The sequence below is a fragment of the Panicum virgatum genome, chromosome 3K (assembly GCF_016808335.1).
Source record: "Panicum virgatum strain AP13 chromosome 3K, P.virgatum_v5, whole genome shotgun sequence".
Lineage (NCBI taxonomy): Eukaryota > Viridiplantae > Streptophyta > Magnoliopsida > Poales > Poaceae > Panicum > Panicum virgatum.
Window position 1 is genome coordinate 53,654,651 of NC_053138.1, and position 14,510 is coordinate 53,669,160.

The following is a 14,510-nucleotide window of genomic DNA, read 5'->3' on the forward strand; positions in this document are numbered from 1 at the left end:
GAATTTTCGAACAAATTTGATATTTTAAAATAGATATGCTTGAAATTTTATATTAATCTTTTTTTATATTATCAAACATATTATTACACATAAGAATAAAATTTTGTATAGATTTTTTTATGCATTATTTGCTCCCTACAATTAAAAAGGTGAAAAAACATCCGTATCCGTTTTTGATCCGTATCCGAATTTTTATATCTATTATTTGAGAATATATATGATAAATTTGAGGTTTATTTTTTATGAATCTTTATAAGATCAATGTTAAATACAATGCTATGAATTTACATAGTAAATTCTATATCTTATTTGTCCATAATTGAAGAAAAATGACTAAAAATCTGAGATCCGAATAGACATCCATTTCCATCCTTACTGCCAGCCTCGCGCGTGCCTCCGCCGGGCCACGTGCCCTCTCCCCCATCGCTGGCTTGAATCGATCTGCAGACTCAAGGACAGGAGAAAGCAAGGAAAAAATAAAGCCAATCCCGAAAATTCACAATCATTACTCCATTATAAATTTTAACGAATCCAAACGGGATTTCGACCATAGATGAACAAGATCTAGAAAAGATCCATTAACCATCACGAATTGGGGGAAAACAGAACGCCAAAGAGTTTCGTCCTTGAGAGAAACTCAAAATCCCACTCAGATATTTTAAGAGGGATTGATGCAATATGCTCATAAAGATCCTAGCAACAAAATCCATTAAGAAATCCGACCTAAATCAAAGCTAAATACGACAAACGAAAAATCATCTGAAAATAGCGAAAGAAAAAAAACTCTCATCAAGATGACAAGATGAACACGAGATTGATCTTTCGATTCCACAATGCTAGATGGCAAAAAACTCAAATCAAAGAGACATTCCTCTCTTTTAAACTCTAAAAATCTCTCTCTCAAAATAAATGAGAGAACCTACACCGAAAGATATAACTGTCCAACATTCCATCCACATATATACATAGGCGCCTAGCGAGTGTCCAAAACATCCTTACAGGAAGCACATAACCCAAATACCCAGTAGGGGTAAAACCATAGTTTTTCTCAGATCACTGGACAGACACGTCACCTTCACATCCCCGCAATCTTCGCGATAGCGCCACGTCACCGCCCTATGTTGAGCAGGCCTAATTTTGTTTATATGAAAATTTATTTGGGCCAAAGCCCAAAACTCATACATTTGAATGATCAGACCGTACAACAATCACTTTGTGTGGAAGAGCTCCTCCATGTCCTCGAGGCTCCGTCCCCTGGTCTCCGGCAGGCACGCGTAGACGAACACGAACGCGGCCGCGGAGATGGCGGCGTAGAGGTAGAACGCCCCCGCCATGGTGACGGCCTTGTAGAGCGTGATGAAGGTCATGATGACCACCGCGCACATGGTGCGGTTCATGGCGGTGCCGAGCCCCGCGCCCTGCCCCCGCAGCCGGAGCGGCAGGATCTCCGAGCTGTACACCCACGCCATGGGCCCCAGCCCCATGGAGAAGAACACCACGTACGCCACCACCGCGGCCACGCTCGCCGCGGACACCGCGGCGGCGCCGCCCAGCTCGGTGCCGCCCGCGGACGCCGCCGCGAACAGGGAGCCCACGAGCAGCAGCGACGCCGCCATGCCGCCCGTGCTCGCGAGGAGCAGCGGCCGGCGGCCGGCGCGGTCGACCAGCGCCATGGCGATCAGGACGGACCCCGCCTTGGCGACGCCGAAGAGGATGTTGAGGCTGAGGAGCGAGGTGTTGGAGGCGACGCCGGCCGCGGCGAGGATCCGCGGGCCGTACAGCACCACCGAGTCGATGCCCGACGCCTGCTGGAAGAACTGCAGCGTCAGCACCATGGCCAGCACGCGGCGGACGCCGGGCTTCGCCGCCGCCTCCTTCCACGCGCTGCTGCTGCTCCCGTTCCCTTGGCCGCCGCCGGAGACGACGTCCTCGATCTCGAGCAGCCGCCGCTCGGCCTCGGCGGGCGTGTCCGACGTCCGGTGGAGCACGGATTTGGCCTCGGTGACCCGGCCCTTCATGACCAGCCACCGCGGCGACTCCGGCATGGTGAGCGTGCCGGCCGCCAGGAACACCGGCGGCACCGCCCCCGCCGCGAACATCACCCGCCACGCCAGGTGCGGTGGTAGCCCCGAGAAGGCGAGGTTCGACACGTAGCTCAGCATCACTCCCGTGTTGTTAAAAATCTTCAAAAACCAACAGCAACGAAAGCAAGATTAATTCACAAATTAATCAAATCGAATCATTTTTTTTAATCTGGTTCATTTTTACATGTCAATTTGATGTTTCTGACACACACAGACTGACACAGTTAGTGTGTGAGCATATGCATACCTCGGGGACTGAGGTAAGGAGGCCGCGGGAGGACGCTGGCGAGATCTCGGCGGCGTAGATGGGCGCGATGACGAAGTCGTAGCCGACGGCGATGCCGGCGATGAAGCGGCCGACCATGAGCGCGCCGTACCCTCCCGCGAGCGCCATGACGAGCGGACCGGCGAGGAACAGGACGTTGGCGAGCACGATGGTGAGGCGGCGGCCGAGGCGGTCGGAGGTCCAGCCGGCCAGCAGCGCGCCGGCGAGCGAGTAGAGGTTGATGACGCCCGAGAGCACCTCCACCTGCGCGTCGCTGATGCCCAGGTCCTCCGCCATGAAGATCTGCGCGCCGCTCATCACCGCCACGTCTGCCGCCGCCGGCCGGCCGGGCATGCCATGGCATGGCACGGTGCTCGATTCAGCATGCGCACATCACAAAGATACATGTATGCCGCCAGAGAGAGCAAGGATCAGCGTACTGTAGCCCGTGAGGACGGAGGTCATGGAGGCGAGCGCGGCGCAGAAGAAGGGGTACTTGTTGCGCTTCGCCGCCGGCGCCGGCACGGCGGCGTCGGGCTTGGCGAGCAGCGGCGCCTCGGCGGCGGCTCGTGGTTGGTGCGCCATGGCTCGCCGGCCGACTCAGGGACAGGGTGACCTGTCGAGGGCAGCGGGTGCTGGTCGATGGCCGGGCTTTAATTGCCCCGGGAGTCGGGACAGACGAGCCGGCCGATGACGTGGCGCCGCGTGGGCCACCAGGCGAGTCCGCGTGGAGCTGACGTGGACGTGGGTGCGGGTGCGGCGTGCCAAGGTGTTGTCCACCTTGTATGTGCCTAGCTGGTACATAATTTTTTTTATCCCGCTTCCCTTCGTTAAAATCTAAATTAGCTTTTTGCCAATAAAAATAAATCTAAATTAGCTGAATTAAATATAATTTTAGGTCCGATTGGTTGACTGCCAAAATTTGCATATTTTGATAGCTAGCCAATCAAACTTTTTTTTAGAAAGCCAACTAATCAAGCCTTTATTTCTATCGTATATCATGGTCGTCATGCGGACCGACGAACGTACAATCAATTTCCTTTATTTGCAATTGGTTGGCCAAACTGTACTAGTATGCTTCTAACCAAGTCATATTATCTTTTTATAAAGTGTAAGACCAGTCTTAATATTAGTTTCATGACATTAAACTCTATGCCAAATCATTATATTTGTTAGGCCATTCTCAGTGGGGGTTTCATGGAGAGTTTCATGACATTAAATATTATCAATTTTGCTGATGTAGCAAGAAGAGAGAATGATGGAGTTTCATGAGATGTGTGGAGAGTTTCATCACCATAAAACTCCCACTGAGACTGGCCTTAACATGGTAAGAAGGGAAAAGAAATGAGTTTCATGAAATATGAAAGGAGTTTGATCACTGTGAAATTTATATGGCACAGTTAACTAGTAGTTTCTAGTCTTAGTAACTGCGCCATAAAACTGTAAAACTGATCTAAGACAAACGAAAACCAAACACAAACAAAAAAACAAAGCCTACTAGCTCTCTAGCACTACTCAAAAATAAAGAGCTCACAACGCCCCGTGTAACTCGTGGTACGCCGAGGGATAGCTGGTCGCGCTCGCGCGCGACGCGTCGTCCGTATCCAACGTCACTGCGTGCACCGACTCTGATCTCCATCGATCTCTTGGGCTTGCAGTTGAGTATGGTCGTCGTCAGAGGGAAATAAAGGAATGGCATGGCAGTGTGCATACACTTATCTATATACGCCAATAAGATTAGTAAGAACGGGCACACATACAGGTGTGCCGTATATTTCATTAGAGCATGTTTTATGGCTGCGCCGGCTAGCGGGCGGAAAAGGAGCCAGCACGGCATGTGTTTAATGCTGCTGGCGAGCGGCGTAGCAGCGGCAGCCAATCGGCAGCGAGCGGCGCAACAGCGTAGCGAATGGGAGCAGCCCCGTGCGCGCATCCGCCCGCTTGCGTCGGCATCCGGCGAAACGTTCGCTTGCTTCTCTCTCCTGCCTTCTCTCTCACACGTAGGATTTCACCTGCTCTCCGTCAACTATAATAATACTTGCTCTTAGTCGTCGGAGAAAAAAAATCACTTGTCTCGCAGGCAGCATTTACGCAGGAAGAAGACAGGTTGTCTGCAGATGAACACAACCGCTCTTAATGACGATGGGGCCTCAATTTGACGGGTTTATGACAGGTACAGTTGCTCCGAGTCCCCAATAATGTCCTCTGCTCCAATGAGATGCATGTCTGTGCATCATCAGTAGACTGGAAGTTTTCAATGGACGGCTGGTTCTGATTTGTGTTTTTGAGGTTGATTTGCACAAGCTAAAACGACATAAGGGATGAAATCATACTTCGATGATACTTGAGGGATGCTCTTTCCTATAAGAATAATAAAAATATAATGTTTCTTGATCACATGCATGGTTTGTCACTAAATATGTGTTATGAAATACTTAGAGAAAGTACGTGAGCTGAGCATAGCTTAGCTGGTAAGGTTCCTTGCGATGGAACCTGCTCATCCAAGTTCGATTCCTCAACCCGGCGCAGATGTTCGTGGTGACTTCAACAATTTCGAGATTTGCAAACTTGGTCTTTTTCTGAAGTGTGCTCATAAAAATAGGATTTACATGTGTGTATTCATATGGCTGAGTATCGGTATGTATTTGTGACAGTATTTGTACTATTTTTTCAAAACAAAACAGAGCCAGAGTAATGAATGCGTTTTAGCTGGCTTACATGGTAGCTTTGGACACATGGAGGATGGAGACGAGCGAGAGAGAGAGAGAGAGAGAGAAGGAATGGGCTCTCATACAAGATCCTCATTCGACACGCTCTGTGACTCTGTCCTAATATTCCTCGTGCACCTAGACTTGATTGGGTACACTACACCATCGTATAAGTCCGAAACTCTAAGAAAGTAATAACTAAACTATTTTCTTCAAAATAATCATCAACCTTCTAAAATTCAAATTTTAAGACTTGGAAGATCGATGTGGACAGAACATTTTCCTCATGCCATAAGAATGATAGTCCCTTCCATTCATTTCAAATTGTAGATTGTTTCAATTTTATCATAAGCCATGTACTTGTCTAATTTTAGGTAAGTTTTATAAAACAACATAATTGCATCATCAAATGAATGCACTATAAGATAATATTTTATAGTCTATCTAGTGAAACTAGGTTGATGATGTTGATGTTTGTGACGATGGCGTGTCAGTCACTTGGAACGAGCAGAGGTTACTGTAAATAAAATTGTGAGGATGGTATCATAAATTCTCTAAGGGGCTGTTTGGATTGTCTCATTTTGAAGGAATTAAAATATACTTAATAAACTAGGCTATTTGACTTAAAATCTGACATGCCACCACTTTCCATAGTTTAGATGTAAGCCTATCATAAATTCATAGGGAGGGAGATGGAAATTGATTCTATACACCACTAAGCTATGTTTCTATTCCTTAATTTATAGCACGGTCTTTGGCTCACTCCTCTATAGTAGAAATATATGACATATAAGTATCTTCCTAATGTGGTCAACAATAGTATACGAATATATTATGTATATATCATATTAGCTTAATAGATTTGTGTCTAAATTATAATTATTAGAATGCACTTCTATTCCAAGGTTCCAAACGGGGCGTAAATCAATTGATATTCCATGACGTTCTAAAATCGGCACCGATTACATTATGTGACAGAAAATCTTCTTGGTCCAGGCGGTAGCCCAAGCAACCCTGTCCATATCCCACTTAATAATGATGATATGGCCCCGTTTGGCTTTGTAGCGCGCTAGTAAATAGTGACACTTTAACCGCTTATTACGGTGTCAAACAAAATCAGTTTACAAAACCAACTCCAGAACCCCCGCGCTAGTGACCCTGAAGAATCTAATGAGGCCTTTTGACCGCGCGATTAGAAGATGGTTACTGTAGCATCACTGTAGCAAATCATCAACTAATTACCTTCATTAGATTCGTCGCGAAAAGTTACACCCATCCCTAAAAAGATTTTGCAAATAGACTTCATTTAGTCCTTCATGCGGAAAAAATTCTCTTCTAGCGCGCCATGGTTCGAGTCCTCACTAACCGACCGTTGTTTTATGACTTTTTCCAGGAAAAAAAATTGTCATGAAGATTGTCATAGATACCCAAATACTCTCAGTCTCAGCACAACGCGCCCAACTGCAGACCGACCAACGCCACTGCACAGTATCGATATGCAGATGGAGAGAAATCACCCAACGGAGGAATTGCAGCTGCTCTTCTACGGATTAAGGTTCTATATCATCATCATATATTTAAACTTTCAGCCTGTGCATGATCCAAACATCCGTTTAAACTTAAAACTCTTTGATACTCCAAACAACAGAAAAGAAACCCAAGATTCGCAACACTACAGGACATCATCCAGGAACAAGTTTGCTACAGAATACAGACACTACCTCCCAGCTCCCGAACACATGCATGCATGGATGGACATGCTTTAGCTCAAGTCAAGCCATCCCGCCGCTGGTCGCTGTCCTGATTATCTGAAACAAGGCTGCACAGAGACCACGAGAGCAATCTGTCAGATTCCTCCTCGCTTAGGTCACTGCCTTCACTGACATGGTAAGGAAATGGAAGCCTTTCTTTCAAAGCATATACGCGTAATTTACATGATTATCTGACATCCAAAGGAAACAGAGACAAACACAAAACACACATTCGAGGAGAAAATGAAAATACAAGTTACAGCATGTTTGGTAGGCAACTAAAATTTGAAGCATACAATGCGTTAGACAAAGAAATTTGCATAATCCAGGAGATCAACTCAGTAACATTGACTTTCTACAACTTAGAACAAAGTGAGTAATCTGGGCCAATTTTTATTTTTATATCCTAAATGACAAAAGGAGGTAAGCTGGTTGCAGCACCCTTTTAATTGCAGCACCCTTTTAGTTTGGGTGATGAATGGTCAGCAAGTAATCCATGGATTTCAGGTGGATAATCTAATGAAAATGACCAATGCTCTATCCAACATCTTTGCTAGGTAAACTGGTCACATGTGTCAAACAATGTTTCAAGCAGACTTGCTAGTGATGACTAACAAGATTTCAGGTTCCATTAGTCACAAAGGACTGAAACTGAGAATCGCTAAATAATTCTTAAGGATGAGTCAAACTAGTTTTATAGTTAAACATGAAATTCGTGGAAGCAAATTGTTCTGCAGAGCTGTATTTTGATGTGCTACCACTTAAAGAACAATGAGTTCAACCAATTAAAAACAACTCTGAAATATAAGGGATACCTAGGAGTACCAAAAAATGAAGGGAGAATAGTGAAGGTTCGGTGCAATGCTTACATGATCCAATAACCACAAAAATGAAGAATCCAAGCACAATTGGTCCAACAGGGTAGTCATTCCCCTTCTTCACAGTAGTCTCAGGCACGGAACCCCTCTTTGTGATATTCTTCTGGAACTTGGCACTCTTCCTGTCAGCAAGACGCCTTGAAGTAGTCTGGGTTAATGCAAACAAAATTAGTTTAGTATACAGAATCAAAGATAAGAGTTACTAATTGGGCAAAAGTAACATAAGTGACTGGAAAGTTGTTTCTGAAAACATCCAGATCAAGTTAAGAATAGATCAGTTAAGAAAGGACCACAGCTGAATCGTGTCAAATCTATCTTCTGTTCAATTTCAGGATCGATAATTATACCATTTATTTGTATAGTACCAGATATTTACTGAGAAAATAATGGCCAACAGTGCAAACTAAATATTACTAATTCCCTATAACCTAACTGCTAAAAGCCCACTTCACCTGTTGAATATCTAAAACTGTCAATATAACAAGGCAATCTAAAAAATGACGGTGATTAGTCCAACAACCAAAAAATATCAGCTATAATATGAAGTCCAGACAAAACACGCTGAGGATACTGATTTGCATCAGCTTAGATCAATGTGGCACGGCATCAGATATATAGACTATAGAGAGTCATGACACAATTGGAGATCACAAAAAAAAAAGATCATGCAAAAAAAAAAGCTTACATTTATGTCAGTTCCAAAGTTGGCAAAGACTGCTACCAGACAGGCAAACAAGTCTTCCTGACACTGATGGTTTTTCTAGAACTATCCCTATTATGGATCACTCCTAAAATATTAAAAATAACTTCAAGCTTCAGATTGGATTGAAGGTTATCTCATATGTGATGCCAAACACTAAATGACCGACAGCCCTAACCCAAGAACATGATTCCTACATTCATCCTAAGAAAAAAAAATGTAAGATCTCAGAGTTTTTATGCAGTTGACAGTTCGAAATCAAAAGCATCATTATCTCCAACATAAGATAAATTATACCCAGACTATAGACATTCAAGCTAGAAAGCACAAATTGTCGTCGTCATAGCTTAATGCATGACAATCCATATCTATTTCAAATCTACATAGGCCAGCACTGGGCGGCGAAATATATGCACCGAGGAGTACGTCCAGGAGCCTGGACTTGGCACCCTCAATGAACTATCCTCATTTCCTTCAAGATTAACTTCCCCATTTTTTAGATCTCCCCAACTGGAAGGGCATCAACACAATCCCCTCACGAATAGTTATCCCTGCGAAGATAATCTCCCTTTCTCCACCCCACCCCCACTGTCAACGCATCGCTCCGTACTCGCAGCCGGAGAAATCACGCAGGCGGCATCCACCGGACCCGCGCAAATCCCCGACGCGAGATATTTACCAATCAAACCAGTCCCCCGCCGGACCAAATCCAAATCGAACAATAGAAGGAACGCACGCATCCACAGGCCAGATCACACCACATGGGGTAAGAAAAAACAAAACAAAGCGGAAATTCAACTGATCCTCCAGGCCTGCGGCCGAGGGATCGGGTCAGAAACGCCAACACCGCCCCCCCCCCCCCCCCCCCCACAAATCCTACGGCAGCCGCATAGAGCCTTACGATTCGAGAAAGGAGCACGCGGTCAAGAGGTTTCTCCAGGCTTACCATCTTCGCGTGCCGCCGCGGGGAACGGGGACAGGGGGCGGCGTCCGACAGCGAGAGGCGCGAGGCGGCGATGCGGAGCCGGCGAGGAGCGGGAGATGCGCGCGATTTGGGGGCGGACGCGGGGGGTTTTATGCAAGGTTGCCCTCTCGTAACCGCCAGGCCGGTTGGATTGGGGACGTGGTCGGGGTGACGTGGCGGGAGCGCATTGGGCGGGGCCTGACGCGTGGACTTGGGAGGCAGGGGGCCGTTCGTTCCGCCTCGAGATGCGTGCAGCGCGCGCTGGGCTTTTGGACGGGAGCGGGGAGCACGCTCGCTCCAGGCCCGCGTGGCTTTGGCCGAGAGTAGGTGGGCTTTGTTTGGCGGGCCACCACTTTGTAGCCCACCGACGGGTTTTCCGCTCCCGCTGGCCCATCCGTGTTTGCTTCGCCGCCGACGCCAACGTCCTCCTCCACCAACATCCACTCTGTTCTGCTGGTTGCCAGCATTAGTATTTTTCTCTCACACTAACTTAGCACCAGCCACCAACTAATCAACACTACTTTTCCTTTACAGTAAATCAGCACCAGCCACCAGCCACTGCCAGCAGAATAGAGCATCGTCGTCTCGTCCCACCCACAACCAACCACCTTCGCCATGGCCGGCCCATGTGGTAAGAAGCCCTCCCTCTGCGCCCCTTTTGCTTAACTGATAATTACGGGTGGAAGCAAGATAGAGGGAGGAAGAAACAAAAAATGAAGCACCGTCTCCAAGACGCGGCTGGATATCACTTAAGACGATAGAATATCACACCATCGCCTGGAGAAGCAGCCACATGTGGTTGGCCGCTTTACAGCCCAATAAACATTACCGTTGGCCGCTTTACAGCCCAATAAACATTACCGTTTGCACACGGAAAGAGTAATGCATGCATGCAGAAAAGACGAAACAATGATGTCACCTACTTGCAAACAAGTTTGAAACAAAAAAAATCAATAAATCCAATAGCGAAAATCGAAATTAAATTTTGATTGCACCATTGTATTTCTTGTATCAAGATCTTCAAAACAAGACCACACTTGACTATATTTGGAGAATTTTATTTTTTAAACATTTTTTTGATAAATGTTGAACGTATAAACTACTGCAAACAAATGCATATCTCTTTGCGAACAAAATTTTAAACCTAACAAACAAATAATAGTACACTACTGAACATCATGAACAAAAAATTGGTACATGCATGTTGTCAGCTAAATAGGATAGAGGTTCTGGCCATGCATATAAAAGAATACAAGGAAGATGACATCATCTATATCTATGCAAATTCAAAACTAAAGAAGTTATAAATATTAAACCGTGCGTTCAAATTAAATTTGGACCGCACCATTATATTTCTTATCATTGAATTATACCATTATCTTCAAAACTAAATAAGTAATTTCGGACCTTGGGAACAAATAACTATTTATACGAACAAAAAAATTAAACATAACAAATATATAATAATGTACAACGAACAAAACATTACACATCATGAACATCTGATTGTATAGGATAGATAATGAAAAATGAATGCCACGAACAAATGAGTCAACATTACGGGACAATTTAATCTACAAAGTGAACAGATAATTAGCATTGCGAACAAATTAGTTACACGCAGGCACAAAATACATCTATATTTTGGAAAAATATTATTATAATCATATATATACATGCTAAAAAAGTTAGTATATGATATAATAATTGTTTAACATACTGGATGATTTATAATATTATAATATTATATAATCTCTATCTCTACTGTTTCTAAACCAAGCAATTATTCCTTGATTCGTCAATCAGAACCCTAATCGGAATACGAACAAATCAATCAGAATTCTAATCAGAGCCCGCACAAGTCAATTTGAATTACAATCAGAATCTAGACAATCAATACCTTGAGCAATCACACCTTGAGCGATCACGGCACGTCTTGTGCACGGAGTGAAAAAGAAAAAAGAAATTGATGGTCATATAGGTCTAGGTAAAATTTATAGTGCCTATAGCAACACGAGCACTATGCTAGTAATATATTATTTGCACAAATAGAATACTAGAATATACCATTGTAATTTGGATAAATCCAATACATTTATTATTTACACAAATATAGTATACTATAAAATGATAAATTTTTATTATAGAAACAATCTCATATACAATCGGGATTCAAAGATTTGGATAACAAAATGCTAAAATTATTAATTTATCATGGATTATAAAATGAAAAATCGACATCTACGTGATTTAGAAGAAAACTTAAATAAGAGGAAATAAATAGAAAATAAAATAGTATATTAGCAAAAGAAAAACAGAAAAGTAAAGGAAGAAAAGAAAACAAGCAACGAGGGAAGAGCCAAAAAGGATACGGCAGAAAATGAAACACATAACGTGTGGAATAGCATGCAAGGCAAAAAAAAAGGAAAAAAGAAAATAGGAGAACAAGACACGAGCGCCATAGTTTCTGCTAGATTCTGGTCGAGAAATCCAATTCGTCTTCCACGATCCAGCTACCGTTTCTTCCGTTAAAATAAGTTGTACAGCAAGCCCATATTACACGCCATGGCATCCAGCAGCGAGATAAACAGTTAAACAGTCAACATGCTAACAGGTCACATCTGTGCGCTTTTTTCTTTTTTATATTAAAAAAAACAAAATTTCAAAAATATATGTCCGGTTTGAAAATTTTCAAAACTACCCCCGGTCGCCCTCCCATAGGGCGACAGGCCCTAGATGTATTTTTTTTCTTCAAATTTGCAACGAGGTCCTTGGCCGAAAAAAAATGAAAGGGGGCCTGCCGCCCCCCCAACGGGCCTGTCGCCACCCCCTCGGGCGACCAGTGCCCCTCGCCCACAGACGCGACAGGGGGGCCTGTCGCCCCCCCCCCGCGGGCGACAGGGGGGCCTGTCGCCCTCCGCGGGCGACCGGGGGTACCCCCTCTATATAAAGGCCTTGACCCTATTCTCTTCTCATTTGAGCCCGAAAATTCCACCAAAAATCCAGAAAAAAAGAGAGGGGTGAGGAGAAGGAAAGCGGCGAAACCCTGCCGGATTCTACACTTGTGATCTGCAGGTTAGTACATTTAGTTTATTTATTTTTCCATTAGTATTGTAGAGTAATTTAATTTAATTAGTGCTATAGTAGAACCATTTAAGTAGGAGTTTAATGATACTTTAGTTACGTAGTAGTAAATTAGTTTAGAAAATTAGTACTACGTATTTATTATTACAATTGCATTAGTATTAGAGACGTGTTTATAAATTAATTACGATTTAGAATAGAATTTGGCATATGCAGTATAGAATTTGAGTGTCATCACGTAGTTATGAATACTTATACGTTGTAGTTGAATTCTATACTTAGTTTTTACGGATTATTGAATAAGGTAGTAAAGTAAAGAGTATAACTCGATAAGTATTCTGTGATATACAGATATGTCGAGCAAGATGCAGTTTCAAGTATTTTATGGTGACTACAATGTTTTGTATGTGCCAAATAGAGTAGACCTTTCTGCCTTTAAGTGCACATCTAGCGCCATAGATAAACCTCTGGAAAGGAGTTTTTGTTCCATATTTAAGTGGCTGCAGCGTGGGTTCCGTGTTGATCCGTTGACACATGTGATGACGGTCCAGTCTCTTGTTAATTGGGAGGTAGAAAGTGATTTATGGGAATTGATGATGATACACAGCACTGATGACTGGCAGAAGTACATGCAAGCAGCTCTAGAGCGTGGGCGGCCTCTGGCCATTCTTGTTCAAATCCGGGAGAAGACACAAAATGAAATCCAACATGGTGCAGATCAAGCAAATCCGAGTATTCGAAGAGAGAGCAATTATGTTGAGCAAGATGAGTCAGAAGAGATAGAGAACCAAAACATGGCACCACAGGGCCTTGCTGATGAGGAAGAGAGGATACATAGCATTGTGGACGAGATGGAGGCAGAAGACCAAACCACAATAGAGATGGAAGAATATGAGGGCTCATCTGATGACGAGCAGTACTCATTGCCAAAAGAGTGGAAGGAGCATGGTTTTGGCAGTCATGTCGCAGAAGACGTACGAAATCAGAAGTGGGAGTACAGAGGGAATGAGGTAGTGCAAGGTGCAACATATCCAAACATTGAAGCCGTAAAAGATGCTGTGAGACTATGAGCAATATCATTGAAACGAGAATTTAGAGTCGTAAAGTCTGGCAATAAAGAATATGAGGTGAAGTGTGTGAATGATGGATGTCCATGGCGAGTACATGCATTCAAAGTAAAATGGAAGTCGAACTGGAAATGTTCCATTGTGACAGAGCACACTTGTTTGCTGTCATAAGTTCTTCCCTCGCATCGCAATATAGCATGCGACTTTGTTGCAAAGCAAATATATGGGTTGATTATGGACAACCTAAATTATGAGCAAAAAATGATTGTTCGACACATTGAGCAGACTTACCAGTACACCATTAGTTATTTGAAGGCATGGCGGGCTAAACAAAGGGTGTTCGAGATGCGGTTCGGCACATACGAGGCATCATATGATAACCTAGCTCGTATGTTATCCCAGGTCGCTGCTAGAAATCCTAGAAGCTTTTATGACACATACCTCGTACCAGCCGTGACTAGGGGGCAAAGAATTATGCAACGAGCCTTCTTTTGCATAGGTGCTTGTGTTAGAGCATTTCAGTGTTGTCTCCCGGTGATCTGCATTGATGGCACATTTCTGACTGGAAGGTATAAATGTCAGATATTCACCGCAATCGGGGTAGATTGCAACAACCAAATAGTTCCGCTCGCATTTGCATTTGTTGAGAATGAGAACTTAGACAGTTGGTATTTGTTCCTTGAACGAGTGAAGGTTCGTGTTGTTGCTGCACGTCTAGATGTGTGCCTTATTAGTGATAGGCATGCGGGTCTGCTGCAATCAATACTGAAATTGCAACGTGGAACTGCGACAACACCTCCATTGTGGCCCGATGTCCAAAACAGGTGGTGCATTAGGCATATGGGTGCAAACTTCTATGACCACTTCAAGAACAAGGATCTTAAAAACCTGTTTAAGATGTTGTGCACCCAAAATCAACAGAGAAAATTCAATGCATTATGGCAGATGCTTGATCAGTTGACTGCAGAGCTAGTGAAGGTAAGGGCATCAGGAACAGGCACGAGTCAGG

The 14,510-nt window shown here is 44.1% G+C and overlaps 2 protein-coding genes across 2 annotated transcripts; both read right to left on the reverse strand.

Annotated features, from left to right (window-relative positions):
* Nucleotides 1–803: 803 nt before the first annotated feature.
* LOC120699612 (polyol transporter 5-like) lies at nt 804–2,988 on the reverse strand. The gene is made up of 3 exons (XM_039983617.1): nt 2,790–2,988; nt 2,332–2,678; nt 804–2,183 (listed from the first exon to the last, which is right to left on the reverse strand). Exons 1-3 carry the CDS (start codon nt 2,932–2,934, stop codon nt 1,209–1,211), a joined length of 1,467 nt encoding a protein of 488 aa, XP_039839551.1. The 5' UTR covers nt 2,935–2,988; the 3' UTR covers nt 804–1,208.
* Nucleotides 2,989–6,598: 3,610 nt separating this feature from the next.
* On the reverse strand, nt 6,599–9,469 carry LOC120699613 (probable stress-associated endoplasmic reticulum protein). The gene is made up of 3 exons (XM_039983619.1): nt 9,333–9,469; nt 7,678–7,834; nt 6,599–6,876 (listed from the first exon to the last, which is right to left on the reverse strand). Exons 1-3 carry the CDS (start codon nt 9,333–9,335, stop codon nt 6,830–6,832), a joined length of 207 nt encoding a protein of 68 aa, XP_039839553.1. The 5' UTR covers nt 9,336–9,469; the 3' UTR covers nt 6,599–6,829.
* Between the last annotated feature and the right edge of the window lie 5,041 nt (nt 9,470–14,510).

Coding starts and splice junctions, on each gene's coding strand:
- LOC120699613 (XM_039983619.1), bottom strand. Junction 6,877..7,677: donor TTTTGTGGTTATTGGATCAT/GTAAGCATTGCA, acceptor GTCTCTGTGCAG/CCTTGTTTCAGATAATCAGG.
- LOC120699612 (XM_039983617.1), bottom strand. CDS start 2,934: ATGGCGCACCAACCACGAGCCGCCGCCGAGGCGCCGCTGCTCGCCAAG. Junction 2,679..2,789: donor CTCCGTCCTCACGGGCTACA/GTACGCTGATCC, acceptor CGGCGGCGGCAG/ACGTGGCGGTGATGAGCGGC. Junction 2,184..2,331: donor TCCTTACCTCAGTCCCCGAG/GTATGCATATGC, acceptor TGGTTTTTGAAG/ATTTTTAACAACACGGGAGT.